Raw genomic sequence first — 17445 nt, 5'->3', positions numbered from 1 at the left:
CTTGTCTGCCTTATCGTCGCCCAACCCCAGTCCTTGGTTACAAAGCTTTGCTGGAGCCTTTCTATAAAGTCCTCCCAATTGTCTCCAGCATTGTATTTCTCATCTGAGCTGTTGGTAGCCATTCTGTGGATTCTGTGATCCTGTAACTCGTCGCCACTGTAAAGTCCTGACCCTGCAGTACAGACTTACACAAGGCAAATGCTGAAATCAAGGTCACTCTGGAACTGCACCTTTATTTCACAGCTCTCGAGTGCCACACTTGCCTGAGACCTGCCTTTATATACCTGTGTGGAACAGGTATGCAGTGTCTCCTGCAAGTGCACCCCTGGTGGGAAAGTATGCATGTGGTTACAGGCCATATCTAGTTACAATCATGTATAGCATGGTAAGATACAGTTATATACAGTAGTGTGAGATACATGACATCGTGCTCCATCTCCAAGGACACCCTGACTCGGATGTAACCGCAGAAGAGAGGCAGGCAGTCGGGCTGAACGACCTCCTTGACTGCCCGCTGCCTGGGCCCAGTACCCCATTCAAGCTTGGTTTCAAAAAGGGTTGGAGTGGAATAGTTATAGCCAACAGTGGTAAAGCATGTGACATATAACATACCTAAAGAATTGTAGTAAAGACCAAGACAAAAAGACACACCTCTCTGTCAGGGAGGCAGAGTAAAGCATTTATGAAAGTATTATAAAAAAAAAACTGGCAGTGCTGTTGCAAGTTAGGTTAAACTTTTTTTTATCGTTAGTCGGGTACATGTTTAACGTGTATGACATCTGCTCTTTCAGCGCAGGCGTTAACCATTTAAAATTGACTCGTGATCAATTGGTTTCCTTTTATCATATTCCCCCCACATGGCAAGTTCTGTGCAGCAGCACTTGCGAATTTTATTAATCGGGTTCCTGGTTGCTCTTGATAGTTCTCGTGTTGTTGATAGTTTCAAGATTCCAGAGTATATGTCTGTGTGAGCTGCAGCTCCTGCCGATTCCTCTCCCATTCCTACAGGAAACAGGAAAAAGGAACAGCCACTGACTCCCTGGCATTGAATAACCTCGAATCCGCCTTATTCTAACTCAAATTTGGGAATAATCAGCGAACTTGCTGATCAGTTTAATTGTCAATTTTAAGTTGTTCACTTACAGCTTACAAGAGGATCGCGCGACACAGAGAGAAAGAAACCCCGGTCTAAATCGTTAATAACCTTTGGGATAACGGACAGAAAGAAAAAATAGCGATGTGACGGTGATTGGGCACTACGGGGATCGAGACATGGAATTATTGGGAATTTTGATCATTCACGTTTACTGCTTGTCAATTTCAGGTAAGACTGGTTTACAGCTTCTGCTAATCGTGTCCTTAGACAAAAAAAAGTTTAAGACTCCACTTTACTACTTTTTTTAAAAACGAAAACCAATTTGCTCGATATTCATTGCGTTTGGTCAGTGTGATGATCTAATTTCAGTGTTGAAGAACCGGCTGTTTATGATCACTTCATAAAACTTAAAATCTGAGGACAAGTTTAATTAAAAGCGCATCCTGTTTAAAAAATGTGCGCGTTCAAAGGAACGCATGCTCAGCATAGCTTTCTAAAGTTAATCGAATTCCACGATTGCTTGTTTCTGTATAAATAGAGAAATGAGACGCATTAATTACAAAATATAAATAAATGTGTTGAAATGATGCCTTTCTCTGCAGTTAAGATGGTGCCTAAGGTTGTAAGATAAAACTCTCCACTGATTTTCAGCTAGACTTTTATTGATGAAAAATATTGTGTGTTTTGGGATGTTTTACAGTAATAATTACATGAGTTTTAATAGATTTGCAATCAATTTCACTACCTCAGCAAATCTCACGGCTGGCAATAGGCGAATCGTGGCAGCTTTCCTGTTATTGTCAAGGTTTATTATTTACGTTTAGTTTTTAAAGATACCTCTAAATAGACCACTCACTAGTCAGCCCAACTATCAAATACACCAGTATTTATTTCGGCCAATATTTCAAAAAGTCAGAGATCGGTTATCTTTGATATATAACATGTCCGATACATAAACATAGTTTTAGACAATACGCACGGTCCCCAGTGCTGGCGGTTTATTCGGTCTAGTTGACGCTCCCTACAAGTAATCATCAGATCACTTTCTGCACTCATTTACATCTCTGCCGTTGAGAATTATTTTTTCCGACAAGGCTGCTATCAACACAAGACAATTCTAGTTTGTGTATTCCCTTTTTGATCTAGTCTACAACAGTGACTACATTTTAAAAGTACTCCGTTGGTTATGAAGCGCTTTGGGATACCATGTGGGTGTGAAAGGCGCTATATAAATGCAAGTTCTTTCTTCGCCTTCCTTCATCATCCCCACTTAAATATTTTGAACATTGGCTTTTATTTCATTTCTCGCTTTGGAAGTCTTTTAGTCTCCCAACATGGTAAGTTTAAAAAAAAATGTTTTCAGAATGTGGGTGGTGCTGACAAAGCTACATTTTAATTGCCCGTCCATAATTGCTCTGAGAAAGCGTTGGCCGGCCTTCTTCCTGATCCACTGCGTCCTTATGCACTCACAATAATGTTAGGTAGGAAACTCCAGGATAATGCTCCAGCAACGATGAAGCAACATCAAATGTCCAAGTCAGGATGGTGTATGATTTGGAGAGGAACCTGGAGGTGATGGTGTTTCCATGACCTTGTTGTTCTTCTCGTTGGTAGAGGTCATGAACTGGGAGGTGCTGTCAAAGTAAGCTTCATGCGCTGCTGCAGTGCATCCTGTAGATCATACAGAGTGGAGGTGGGGATGAATATTGAGTCCTGGTGTTGCACTGATTGGCTTTGAACAACCATAACCATCAGCCTTTATGTCAGATATGATGCCAACCACTGACTGCTTTTTCCTTTGACCTCCATTGATCTCAATTTTGTCCCGGCACTTTGGTGCCATATTCAGTTGAATGTTGCCTTGATTTTGAGAGCAGCTATCCTCTGACATTGAGCTTTTAAGTCGATGTCAGAATCATGGCTGTAACCAAGTCTGACAGAGCATAAACTGAGCATTGACATGCTGGTTATTGGTAGCTAGGTGTCCCTTGATGCTACTGTTGATGTCTCCTTCTATCACCCTGAAGATGATTGATAGGACAGTACTTAGACACATTAGATTTGCCCAGCTTTTTGTGTATAGGACATTCCTGAGCAATTTTTCACATTAATGGGTAGATGCCAGTGTTGTAGCAGCATTGGAATAGCTTGACTGGGACAGTGTGGCTAGTTCTGCATTGCAGGTCTTATTCACTACAGCCTTTGCTCTATCTAGTAAGAACATAAGAACATAACATAAGAAACAGGAGCAGGAGGAGGCCATTTGGCCTATCAAGCCTGCTCCGCTATTCAATAAGATCATGGCTGATCTGATCATGGACTCAGCTCCACTGACCCAGCCTCCACAGCTCTCTGGGACAGAGAATTCCATAGATTTACAACCCTCTGAGAGAAGAAATTTCACCTCATCTCAATTTTAAATGGGCGACCCCTTATTCTAAGACTATGTCCCCTAGTTTTAGTTTCCCCTATGAATGGAAATATCCTTTCTGCATACACCTTGTCGAAACTCCTCATTATCTTATATGTTTCAATAAGATCACCTCTCATTCTTCTGAACTCCAATATGTATAGGCCCAACCTACTCAATCTATCCTCATAAGTCAACCCCCTCATCTCCGGAATCAGCCTAGTGAACCTTAAATGCAAGTATATCCTTCCTTAAATATGGAGACCAAAACTGTACACAGTACTCCAGGTGTGGCCTCACCAATCCCCTGTACCGTTGTAGCAGGACTTCTCTGCTTTTATACTCTATCCCCCTTGCAATAAAGGCCATCATTAAATTTGCCTTCCTGATTACTTGCTGTACCTGCAGACTAACTTTTTGTATTTCATTCACAAGGACCCTAGGTCTCTCTGTACTGCAGCACTTTGCAATTTTTCTCCATTTAAATTATAATTTGCTTTTCTATTATTTCTGCCAAAGTGGGTAACCTCACATTTTCCCACATTATACTCCATCTGACAAATTTTTGCCCACTCACTTAGCCTGTCTATATCCCTTTGCAGGTTCTTTGTGCCCTCCTTATAATTTGCTTTCCCATTCATCTTTGTATCATCAGCAAACTTGGCTATATTACACACGGTCCCTTCATCCAAGTCATTAATATAGATTGTAAATAATTGAGGACCCAGCATCGATCCCTGCGGCACCCCACTAGTCACTGTTTGCCAACCGGAAAATTACCCATTTATCCCGACTCTCTGTTTTCTGTTAGTTAGCCAATCCTCTATCCATGCTAATATATTACCCCCAACCCCGTGAGCTTTTATCCTGTGCAGTAACCTCTTATGTGACATCTTATCGAATGCCTACTGGAAATCCAAATACACCACATCCACTGGTTCCCCCTTATCCACCCTGCTCATTACATCCTCAAAGAACTCCAGGAGATTTGTCAAACATGATTTCCCTTTCATAAAATCATGCTGACTCTGCTTAATTGAATCATGCTTTTCCAAATGTCCCACTACTGCTTCCTTAATAATGGTCTCGAGCATTTTCCCAACAACAGATGTTAGGCTAACTGGTTTAGAGTTTCCTGCTTTTTGTCTGCCTCCTTTTCTAAATAGGGACGTTACATTTGCGGTTTTCCAATCTGCTGCGACCGCCCCAGAATCCAGGGAATTCTGGTAGATTACAACCAATGCATCCACTTCTCTTAAGATCCTAGGATGTAAGCCATCAGGTCCAGGGGACTTGTCCGCTTTTAGTCCCATTATTTTCCTAGTACTACTTCATTAGTGATAGTGATTGTATTAAGTTCCTCCCTACCTATAGCCCCTTGATTATCCACTATTGGGATGTTTTTAGTGTCTTCTACCGTGAAGACCGATACAAAATATTTGTTCAACATCTCTGCCATTTCCCTGTTCTCCATTATTAATTCCCCAGTCTCATCGTCCAGGGGACCAACATTTACTTTAGCCACTCTATTCCTTTCAATGTACCTGTAGTAACTCTTACTATCTGTTTTTATATTTCTTGCTAGTTTACTTTAAAATCTATCTTCCCTCTCAATCATTTTTTTAGTCGTTCTCTGCTGGCTTTTAAAAATTTCCCAATCCTCTGTCCTCCCATTAGTCTTGGCCACATTGTATGCCTTTGTTTTCAACCCCTTTGTAATATCATATGGAGTGAACTAAGCAATACCATCTATGATCGGGATTTCAGGAGGATGCGGAATGGGATCATCCACTTTGCACTATTGACTGAAGACATTTGCACATACTTCAGCCTTGCTCTCAGGTGCAGGGATCTACCATTGTTAAGGATGGAGATGTTCAAGAAGCCTGCTTCTCCTGTTAGTTGCCTGATTGTCCACCACCATTCTCTGCTGGATGTGGTAGGGCTACACAGATTTGCCCTGATCGATTGATTGTGGGACCGCATAGCTCTGTATTTAGCCTACTGCATTTATTGTTTAATGTGTAGATAGCCCAATGTAGTTTCACTAGGTTTGGTGCATCATTCTACGGTACGCCCTTCTACACTTCCTACTAAACCAGCGTTGATCTCCCAGCTTAATGGTGGAAGAAGAACATAGGAACAGGAGGAGGTAATTCAGCCCCTCGAGCCTGTTCTGCCATTCAATTAGATCTTGGCTGATCTGTATCTTAACAAGATTGTAAGTACAGATAGTGATCATCAAATCAGTAAAGTAACTCATAACAAAGCTTTTGACAGGCTCTTCTTGCATGTTTGAGGAACTGAGCCATTAAACTTTACAACATCATCACTTTAAAATATTTGAATCTAGGTCATCTATTGATGATGTGAGAATTGAGTAAAATCCCCAGTATTCTTAAACTTTACTGACAGGTTAATTCATTAGTTACAATATAACTATATCAAAACCCTTGTATCTGCATGCATCACCTGTCGAATTTTACCATTATAAATTCACCTGTCCACATTTATAACTGCAATTTGCCTATGTAAATTCATTATGCTGTCATGCACTTTCACACTAGTAGAGATGCTACAGCTTTATTATTAATGACCGGTGTTCATTTTCACTTGTAATTTATTTCTGTCAATTCTATAGATTCACGAAATCGGCATAATATACATCCCAGCAAGATTAATTTATTCTACAGTTCTTCTATGAAGGATAAGTCTACCTTTAAAAAGAGATCATGTCATATACACCACTGAAATCAGTGCATAAGTATTCAAAATGGGTACTTGCAAAGTTAAAGAATGTAATAATTTTTCATATTTAAAAGCGATTTATAAATGTTTTTCACAGATTCGTCTTGTTAACTGACACATTGGTTCTCATTTGCTACAGTCACTTCATCACAATGCTATTATCGTAAAATTAAAGCTTGTCAGGGTGGGGAGAGCAGTTATTGCAAATCCAAACACAAGCTGCTGGTGATTTTCTGTCCTTGGAAAGAAAATCATCAGCAGCTGTGCCCCAATTTGCCAAAGAAAAAAATCTTCCCCCTGTGCTCCTTCCATTCAAAAGTAAAACAGGATGGTCATAATCAGCAAACTTCAGGGGGCCGAAATTGATGGCCTTACCACCCACTGCCACCTACTGCCGCCGAGATCCGCTGACATTCCTCTCCAGGTTGCGCCCTGTGCCAGTTTGCACTTGGGCTGGAGTGGGCGGGAGGGGAGAACTGCCGGGAACCACCCGCTGATGTCAGCGGACGGCCAAGTGGTGCAAGTGACTTCCCCCCCACCGAGATGCCAGATTGGTGCGGGTGGGAATCGGCGGATTGGTGCGGGGGAAGGACTGCCGCAAGGAGGCTGGTCTAACCCCCAAGGTAAGTTTAAAAAACTGAAAAAAAAAAGGTTAGTGAACTTTTTAATACATTTTTTTTCACAGCGACTTACCTTAATGGGTTCCCCTGAAGGTCTTCCGGGTAATTTTTTTTTTTCAATCATTTTTATTTGAACGTCTTCGACCCTCCGTGGGCCTGACTCCATCCTCAGTGGCACTTCGGCGGCTAGAGCCTTTGCCGCCGAGATTGTGAGCTCCCGCCCGCCCCCGCCCAGTTTGATGGTGTACATCGCTCGTTTGCCGCCGGCCCAACTTTTAAATTATTTTTCATCAATTTCCCACCCAAAGTGCCGCCCGGTCTCTTGGCAGCCATCGGCGGCCTTTTGGGCGGGACTTGGAAATCACCAAGTTCGGCCCTAAGGCTTGGAAAGGACAAATAAAATACTTTCAAGTAAATAATAAATGCTGATACCTTTTCTCGTAAACTATAATGTTGATGGAGTTGATTCACAGTACATCTCAAAGTGAAGAAGCTGGAGAAGCTGGAATTGTTCTCCTTAGAGCAGTGAAGGTTAAGGGGAGATTTATTAAAGGTTTTCACAATTCCAAAGTTTTTCAATAGAGTAAATAGGAAGAAATCTGGTCAATAACCAGAAGACATGGATTTAACGTAATTGGCAAAAGCAGCAGGAGGGAGATTATGTTACGCAGCAAATCGTTATAATAATCTGGAACGCACTGCCTGAAAGGTTGGTGGAAACAGTAACTTTTGAAAGGGAATTGGATAAATACTTGAAATGGAAAAATCTGCAGGGCTATGGGGAAAGAGCAGGGGAGCAGCATTAATTGGTTAGTTATTTCAAAAAGCTGGCACAGGCACAATGGGCTGAATAATCTCCTGTGCTGCATGATTCTGTGATATTGATAGTGCTCATCGGTATGAAGTGAAGATGCAGTGCTCCCTACAAGAAACAGGGAAAGTGGCTGAGTGTCACTATGGAGCTGCAGTATTCCAACATTGATCTTACTGGGTTTTAGTGGATGTCACTCTAATTTTAGAATTCATCTTTCATGGGGCAAGTGTCAGGTTTCAACCTAAAATCAGAAGCCTTACAAAAAGCAAGATCAGGAACGAGAGATGTTGAAGGTTAGCAACAGCCATGGGGTTTGGAAAGGTGGTGGAAGCAGATTCAATAGTAATTTTCAAAAGGGAATTGGATATATACTTGAAAAGGAAAAATGTGCAGGACCATTGAGGAAGAGCAGGGGAATGGGTAGTTCTTTCAATGAGTTGGCACAGACAGGATGGGCCTCCTTCTGTGCTGCAAAATTCTATGATTCTATGATATAATATTGGGCCTAAAATTCCAGTCAGAGGCTTCCTTCGGACGATCGCCTCCAACCCAACATTTTTCTACGAATGTACCTGGTGGTCCCGGAGGTGCTTTCGATTCTGGTCGGAGGCCGAGATTCGATGTGTAGCCTATGGGAAGAGGACTTCCTCGCACGCACGAAAAAGCTGAAGTCACGTGGGCCTGCACCACCAATCACTCTGCAGTATTCTCTGATCGTAATGGGAACTCGGACAAATGAGAATAACACCCTATAACACAGAAACACAACATAATAAATTAAAAAATACATTACATATTTAAAATTTATTGAAATTGAAGTTAATTAAATGTTTTAGAAAAAAAAATATATATTTTGGGATTTTTTTTTTAATGTGTTTTAATAGGGTTTAAAATAAACTTACCTTAATGGACAGGGTTTTTACTCTAAAAATGGGTATTTAAATTAATTTTTTATTTGTTTTAAAACTCTTACGCTGATAAAGTAGGCTATGCGCCTGCTTTTACTAGGCATAAAAGTTTCAAGGACATTCGCAGGGCAAGAGATGGGCAAATAGCCAATCACTCCCGCGCGAATGTCGTTTCTGCAGGGCTGCAAAGGATCTATCTGTCAAGCGAGGCCTCGCCGGGTCCATACGCATTCCGTACGGACCCAGCGAGGCCGGGATTTTACCCCCTATATAAGCAATTTGAGTCACGTGAGTGTAGTGTGCTCAAGAGGAACAGGTGACTTTGGATCTATGGCTCCCAAAGCTCTCCACTACTGGTGATTTTCCTTGCCTCATGTCTGGGTCTGTTGTAGATTAATTGATAGAGAGTGATTGCTATGATTAGTCAACAACTCCATTATCGTTCTATCATACAACTACCAGGATGGTAGAAGGTGAACTAGATGGACCTTGGTCTTTTTTCATCTAGTAATTTCTAGGTTCTTAAAGGAACTAAAAGCTGTAAATTCAAATTTAGAAATATGGGGCCCGAGTTTGGTCAAACCTAAGTTTTGCCCATGTACCATCAAAAGGACCGTTAAGAACCTGACGGTACTTTGGGTGGAAAAATGGGGAAAAAAATGCCCGGCGGAAAAAATGGGCCTTACACACTGAATCTGGGCAACAGCGCGCAGTAGGTCGGATTCTGGGCAGCAAATACGATCCTAGGCAAAGTAACGTCAAAGATAGAGTCGGGCCCAGAGAGGGGGCAGCCGGCGGTAAGTCCACCAAATTCGGTCAAAGAGGCAGTTTTAATAAAACTTTTGAAGATTGGTGTAAAGTCCTTACTGTACAGTATGAAACCACACGAGGCACATTCTGGGGACAAGGTCACTCTGTGACCTTAACCCTTTATTCACTGGACTCCAAAGACGCTGACCCTGCGTGGGACATCCCTTTTTATACCTGTGTGATCAGGTAAGGAGTGTCTCCCACAAGTTCACCCCTTGTGGTCAAGGTGTGTATCTAGGTTGAGTGTATACAGTGGTGTTACATTGTAGTTACATACATGACATCACCTCCCCGCCTCCCCCCCGCCAAAGTCTTATTGGGATCATAGGTTTAGTCTTTCAGGTGGTCTACACTCCCTCGTGGAGCGCCACATTTGGGGCTCTGGTTGTTGGACACTGATGTGAGTTGTCACCTGTGGTGATTCCGGCCTGTCCGAGTTGACCGCAGGGACTGTGCATTCTTCTGATTGCTCTTGTTGCTCATTCACTGGCAGTGTTGTGAGCTCCATCTCATGGTCTTCTTCAGGTTCCTCCGTGTCGATGCTGAACCTTTTTTTTACTTGGTCCAGATGCTTACGGCATATCTGACCATTGTTGAGTTTTACCCCGATGACCCTATTCCCCTCTTTGTAAATTACAGTGCCCTCAAGCCATTTGGGCCCCATGGTGTGATTGAGGACGAATACAGCATCATTTATGTTTATACATCTCCCCCTCGAATTGCGGTCATGGTATTCATTTTGTGACTTGCGCTTGCCCTCAACTATGTCGGTCAGGACTGGGTGAATGAAGGACAACCGAGTTTTGAGTGTCTGTTTCATTAGTAGCTCTGCGGGCAGGACCCCCATGAGCAAGTGCGGGTGGGATCTATAGGCCAGCAGGAGACGCGATAGGCGGCATTGTAGGGAGGGTCCTTGAAACCTGCGTAATGATTTGGACCGCACATTCCGCCTGGCCATTGGAGGCCGGCTTGAACGTCACAGTCCTAACATGGTTGATGCCATTGCCCGACATAAACTCTCGGAATTCGTAGCTAGTGAAACATGGGCCATTATCACTAACCAGGATGTCCGGCAAGCCATGGGTTGCAAAGATCGCACGTAGGCTTTCCACGGTGGTGGATGATGTGCACGAATTCAGAATGATGCACTCGATCCATTTCAAGTACGCATTTACCACAATAAGGGACACCTTTCCCATGAACGGACCCGCATAGTCAACATGAATGCGTGACCATGGCCTGGTGGGCCAGGGCCACTGGCTGAGCGGGGCCTCCCTGGGGGCATTACCCAGCTGGGCACACGTCGTGCATCTGCGAGCACAGTGTTCCAGGTCTGAATCAATTCCAGGCCACCAAACGTGTGACCGGGCAATGGCCTTCATCAGCACAATGCCTAGATGCTCGCTGTGGAGTTCCCTGATGAATGCCTCCCTGCCCTTCTGGGGCATAACTACCCGGCTGCCCCATAGTAGGCAGTCGGCTTGGATGGAGAGTTCATCCATCCATCTGTGGAACGGTCTGACCTCCTCAGGGCATGCTCCGTGTGTGGGCGCCCAATCCCCAGTCAGGACACATTTCTTAATCAGGGATAGGAGGGGATCTCTGTTTGCCCAGGTTTTGATCTGGCGGGCTGTGATGGGGGAGCCTGCGCTGTCAAAGGCATCGACAGCCATGACCATCTTGGCGCTTTGCTCCGCTGCCCCCTCAGTGGTGGCCAGTGGAAGCCTGCTGAGCGCATCAACGCAATTTTCAGTGCCGGGCCGGTGCCAGATGGAGTAGCCATAAGCAGCCAGCATGAGAGCCCATTGCTATATGCGAGCTGATGCGTTGGCATTGATAGCCTTGCTGTCTGACAACAGGGATGTTAATGGCTTGTTGTCCGTCTCTAATTCACACTTCCTACCAAAGAGGTACTGATGCATTTTTTTTACATCATAGACACATGCAAGTGCCTCCTTCTCGACCATCCCATATCCCCGTTCTGCTTGAGAGAGCGACCTGGAGGCATAAGCCACGGGTTGTAGTTGACCCTCAGCATTGCCCTGCTGCAACACGCACCCAACCCCATAGGACGATGCATCATATGTCAGAACCAATTTTTTTACAGGGGTCGTACAGGGTCAACAACTTGTTTGAACAAAGTAGGTTTCGCGCCCGATCAAAAGCCCGTTCCTGACAGTCCCCCCAAAACCAATCGCAACCCTTACGCAGGAGCACGTGTAGCGGCTCCAACAACGTGTTCAAATTCAGCAGAAAGTTCCCGAAATAGTTCAACAGTCCCAGGAATGAATGCAACTCCGATGTGTTGCAGGGCCTGGCTGCTCGTTGGATCGCCTCTGTTTTGGATTCGGTGGGCCGAATCCCATCTGCAGCAACCCTCCTGCCCAGAAACTCAACCTCAGGAGCTAAGAACACACATTTAGACTTCTTGAGTTGCAGGCCTACCTGGTCCAGTCGGCGTAGCACCTCCGCCAGGTTGTGGCGGTGTTCCTCGGTGTCTCGACCCGTGATGAAATTGTCATTCTGGAATACGATTGTTCCAGGAATGGATTTAAGCAGGCTTTCCATGTTTTGTTGAAAAATCGCGGACGCTGATAGAATGTCAAATGGGCACCTGTTATAAACGAACAGTCCCTTGTGCATAGTGATGGTGGTCAGTAGTTTAGATTCGTTGGCCAGTTACTGGGTCATATAGGCTGAAGTGAGGTCCAACTTGGTGAACAGCTTGCCGCCTGCCAGCGTGGTGAAGAGGTCCTCTGCTCTCGGGAGCGGGTATTGATCTTGTAGGGACACCCGATTGATGGTGGCCTTGTAGTCACTACAGATCCTGACAGAGCCATCTGCTTTTAGGACGGGAACGATGGGGCTCACCCAGTCGCTGAATTCAACAGGCGAGATGATGTCCTCTCTCAACAGTCGGACCAATTCGCTCTCGATCTTTTCCCGCATCACATACGGCACCGCTCTGGCTTTGTGGTGCACTGGCCTGGCGTCCGGGGTGATGTGTATCACTACTTTAGTGCCTTTGAAAGTCCCGACGCCAGGTTGGAATAGTGAATCGAATTGTTGTAGGACTTGTGAGCACGAACTTCGCTCCACAGATGACATTGCGTGAACCAGTTCATCTCGGCTAACCAGCTCCTCCCCAACAGTGCGGGACCATTGCCCGGGACAATCCAGAGCGGCAGCCAATTCACTAACCCATTGTGGGTGACAGCCAACATTGCACTGCCTAGCACCGGAATGATTTCTTTAGTGTATGTCCGTAATTATGTCTCGATATGTGCTAATTTGGGTCTACTGGCTTTAAGTGGCCATAGCTTCTCAAATTGCTGAACACCAATGAGTGACTGGCTGGCCCCAGTGTCCAGCTCCATGCGTTCTGGGATACCGTTTAATAAAACCCTCATCATTATTGGTGGCATTTTGGTGTATGAACTGTGAATATTCGCCACATAGACCCGCTGAACCTTGGCGTCCATCGATTTGCCCCAAAAGTCATCCTGCTTCAAAGAACCCTCTTCTGGTCCATCTGCCTCATATAGTAGTCTGGTTGCAGACTTCCTGCACATTCGAGCTAAATGGCCACTGAGATTGCAGTTCCTGCAGACAAACTGTTGAAATTTGCAAGATCGAGCTGAGTGTTTTCCCCCACACCTCCAGCATGAGTTAAAATTTCCATTGTTGGGAACAAAGGGACTATGGCCAGGCATTCCGCGCTGACTGTCCCTTTGACTGCTCTTAAGTACCCTATTAGTGGGTGTCAGTGACCCCATCCCAGGCCGCATTGTCCACTGTGATGACGTGAATGTCCGTTCAGCCTGCCATTGTCTCTGTTGAAGTCCTACTCTGGGGTCTATTGCTGCCTGGGGAGTATCGGACTGCCCCTGTCTGCCTGCGAGTCTCTGAGTCGCATTGATGATGTTGACTCCCTCATCCATCGCCCTGTTAGAGGCAGAATTGCGCGCGTATATTATTTTCGTCTCTTCCTCCCCCGCCATGAAAGATTGAGCTATCAACGCCGCCGCTTCCAATGTCAAATCCCTGGTCTCAATTAATTTGCGAAAAATTTCCGCATGACCGATGCCCTCGATAAAGAAGTCCCTTTGCATCTCCCCCCTGCAGGCATCTGTGAACTTACAGAGGCTGGCCAAACGCCGGAGGTCCGCTACGAAGTCCGGTATGCTCTGTCCTTCACGACGCGGTGGGTGTAGAATCTGTGTCGGGCCATATGTATGCTACTCGCCAGTTTGAGGTGCTCCCCGATCAATTTGCTAAGTTCTTCAAAGGTTTTGTCCGCTGGCTTTTCGGGTGCTAGTAAGTCCTTCATGAGCGCGTAAGTCTTTGGTCTGCAGCTGGTCAAAAGATGAGCCCTTCGCTTGTCGGCCGCTGCATCCCCCAGCCATTCTTTTGTAACGCAGCTTTGCTGAAGCCTCTCGACAAAATCATCCCAGTCTTCCCCAACACAGTACCGTTCCTCTGTGCCACCGGTGACCATTCTCGTGGGTCGTGAATTCCCGTTTCTCGTCGCCGATGTAAAGTTCTTACTCTACAGTATGAAACCACATGAGGCACATTCTGGGGACGAGGTCACTCTGTGACCTTAACTCTTTATTCACAGGACTCCAAAGACGCTGACCCTGCGTCGGACCTCCCTTTTTATACCTGTATGATCAGGTAAGGAGTGTCTCCCACAAGTTCACCCCTTGTAGTCAAGGTGTGCATCTAGGTTGAGTGTATACAGTAATACAGTAGTGTTACATTGTGGTTACATACATGACAGTTGGGATGGACCACTTCTCTAATCATATTCATGGCCCTTGATAAATTTTAATCACTTAGTGTTCATACCTTTACTGAACAATCTCAGCTTCTAAAGGAATTACTAACAGTAGTTTTATTTTGAAAAGTGCCATTTTATCTGATGAAAGTAAGTAAAGCCTTTTACACTGAAGGAATCAAAAGCATGGGGAATTAATAATGGGGAACAGGGAAATGGCAGAGACGTTGAACAAATATTTTGTATCGGTCTTCACGATAGAAGACACTAAAAACATCCCAATAGTGGATAATCAAGGGGCTATAGGGAGGGAAGAACATAGTACAATCACTATCACTAACGAAGTAGTACTCGGTAAAATAATGGGACTAAAGGCGGACAAGTACTCTGGACCTGATGGCTTTCATCCTCGGGTCTTAAAAGAGGTGGCTGCAGAGATAGTTGATGCATTGGTTGTAATCTACCAAAATGCCCTGGATTCTGGGGAGGTCCCAGCGGATTGCAAAAGTGCAAATGTAATGCCCCTATTTAAAAAAGGAGGCAGACAAATAGCAGGAAACTGTAGACCAGTTAGCCTGACATCTGTCGCTGAGAAAATGCTGGAGTCTATTATTAGGGAAGCAGTAGCGGGACATTTTGAAAAGCATAATTCAATCAAGCAGAGTCAGCGTAGTTTTATGAAAGGGAAATCAGTTTGACAAATCTCCTGGAGTTCTTTGAGGATGTACCGAGCAAGGTGGATAAGGGGGAACCAGTGGATGTGGTGCATTTGAATTTCCAGAAGGCATTCGATAAGGTGCCACATAAAAGGTTATTGCACAAGATAAAAATTCATGGGGTTGGGGGTAATATATTAGCATGGATAGAGGGTTGGCTAATGAAAACAGAGAGTCGGGATAAATGGGTCATTTCCGGATGGCAAGCCGTGACTAGTGGGGTGCCGCAGGGATCGGTTCTGGGTCCTCAACTATTTACAATCTACATTAATGACTTGGATGAAGGGACCGAGTGTAATGTAGCCAAGTTTGCTGATATATAGATGTGTGGGAAAGCAAATTGTGAGGAGGACACAAAAAATCTGCAAAGTGATATAGACAGGCTAAATGATTGGGTAAACATTTGTCAGATGGAGTATAATGTGGGGAAATGTGAGGTTATCCACTTTGGCAGAAAAAATAGAAAAGCAAATTACAATTTAAATGGATAAAAATTGAAAAGTGTTGCAGTACAGAGGGACCTGGGGGTCCTTGTGCATGAACACAAAGTTAGTGTGCAGGTACAGCAAGTAATCAGGAAGACAAATGGAATGTTGGCCTTTATTGCAAGGGGGATAGAGTATAAAAGCCGAGAAGTCCTGCTACAACTGTACAGGGTATTGTTGAGGCCACACCTAGAGTACTGCGTACAGTTTTGGTCTCCGTATTTGAGGAAGGATATACTTGCATTGGAGGCTGTTCAGAGAAGGTTCACTAGGTTGATTCTAGAGATGAGGGAGCTGACTTTTGAGGATAGGTTGAGTAGGATGGGCCTATACACAGTGGAGTTCAGAAGAACGAGAGGTGATCTTATCGAAACATATAAGATAATGGGCCCAAGTTTCGACCGACCTATAGAACAACGCACCTCCAAGAGGTCTGCCGACTTTCTAGAACGAAAAACACACCTAATATTTACCTCGGTATTCTCCACCATGATCAGGCCTGCTTTGGACTCGGTGCAGTGCAGCACAAGCTGTGGGGGGCGGAGCCAGGTCCTGCCGTTGAAAACAGTGCCGGGACTTCTGTACATGCGCGCTAGAGTGTGTGCGCATGTGCAGTAGCTTCAGGCCGCCGAGGCTGCGTGGGAGGGGCCCGAAGCACGCCGCCCCTAGTGCTGGCCAAATGGGCTCACTGGGGTGGCGAAGATCGGACTGGACCTCCCTCGTCTTGAGCTTCAGTTCACGCTCTGACGCCCCCCCCCACCCCCATTCAGGTCCACTCCGGCTCTCTCCGCACCCCCCCTCCCCTTCAGGTCCGCTCTGACTCCCCCCCCACCCCTTCAGGTCCAGTCCGCACCCCCTCCCGTTCAGCCGTCCCCCTCCCTCCACTTCCTCGGCGGGGCCCGCCCGAAATCTTCAACCCGGCTTCCTCTCGTCGGCCGGGCCCGTTCAGCCTCCGCCCCCTCCCTCCTCTCCTCCCCCCCTCCCTTCTCTCCCCACCCTTCCCTCCTCTCCTGCCCCCCTCCCTCCTCTCCCCCGCCCTGTCTCCCTCCTCTCTTCTCCTCCCCCCCCTCTCCCTCCCTCCCCCCTCCCTCTCCTCTCCTCTACCCCCTCCCTCCTCTCCTCCCCCCCTCCTCCCTCCCTCCACTCCCTCCCTCCTCTCCTCTCCCCCCTCCCCCCCCACCCCTCGCTGTCAGAAACACAGAGAGACACTGACAGATAGAGAGAGAGAGACACTGACAGAGAGAGAGAGAGAGACACTCACAGAGACAGAGAGAGAGACACTGGGGCAGGGTGGGGGGGCACGAGGGCCATCCCAGTACACTGTTGGAGGGCTCCCGGTGCTGCAGTTGGTGAGTAGAAACTTAATTTTTTATTTATTGATTTTTTAAAAAAATTATTTTTATTTTTTAATTTTTTTTCTTTTATTTATTGGTTGATTTATTGATTTAGTTATCATTTATTATTGATGATGGCTCTTTATTTGTAAAAGTGATGTGTTTCATGTTTGTAAACGTCTCTCCCTCTCCCACCATCTCTCATTTCCTACGCCTGATTTTCTAAGTGTAGGCAAGGTTTTTCTGAGCGTACAAAAATCTACACTTACTCCATTCTAAGTTAGTTTGGAGTAAGTTTTCGCTGCCTAAACTTGCAAAACAGGCGTAAGTGGCCGGTCACACCCCCTTTTGAAAAAAAAAATCTGTTCTAAAATGAAACTGTTCTAACTCACTAGAACTGGAGCAAACGAAATGCCGAGAATTGCAATTTCTAAGATATTCCATTCTAAACTAGTTGCTCCAAAAAAATAGGAACAACTCAGGCCGAAATTTGACCCCAAAGAGGGGGCTCAACAAGGTGGATGCAGAAAAGATATTTCTACTCATACTGGGAACTAAAACTAGGGGACATAGTCTCAGAATAAGGGGCCGCCCATTTAAAACTGAGACGAGGAAGAATTTTTTCTCTCAGAGGGTTGTAAATCTATGGAATTCTCTGCCCGAGAAAGCTGTGGAGGCAGGGTCATTGAATATATTTAGTCGGTGATAGACAGATTTTTGAATA

The 17445-nt window shown here is 45.3% G+C and overlaps 1 protein-coding gene across 1 annotated transcript in view; it reads left to right on the top strand.

Moving 5' to 3' along the window:
- The first annotated feature begins 992 nt into the window (after positions 1-992).
- tek (TEK tyrosine kinase, endothelial) overlaps positions 993-17445 on the top strand; it is a 167289-nt gene continuing 150836 nt past the window's right edge. Inside the window, exon 1 of the mRNA XM_070886697.1 lies at positions 993-1324. Coding sequence (XP_070742798.1) covers positions 1273-1324 — 52 coding nt within the window. The 5' untranslated portion in view covers positions 993-1272. The remainder of the gene's footprint in view (positions 1325-17445) is intronic.

The sequence above is a fragment of the Pristiophorus japonicus genome, chromosome 1 (genome assembly GCF_044704955.1).
Source record: "Pristiophorus japonicus isolate sPriJap1 chromosome 1, sPriJap1.hap1, whole genome shotgun sequence".
Classification (NCBI taxonomy): domain Eukaryota; kingdom Metazoa; phylum Chordata; class Chondrichthyes; family Pristiophoridae; genus Pristiophorus; species Pristiophorus japonicus.
Note: the sequence above shows the minus strand (reverse complement) of the source record. Positions and strands in the feature narration are given on the sequence as shown.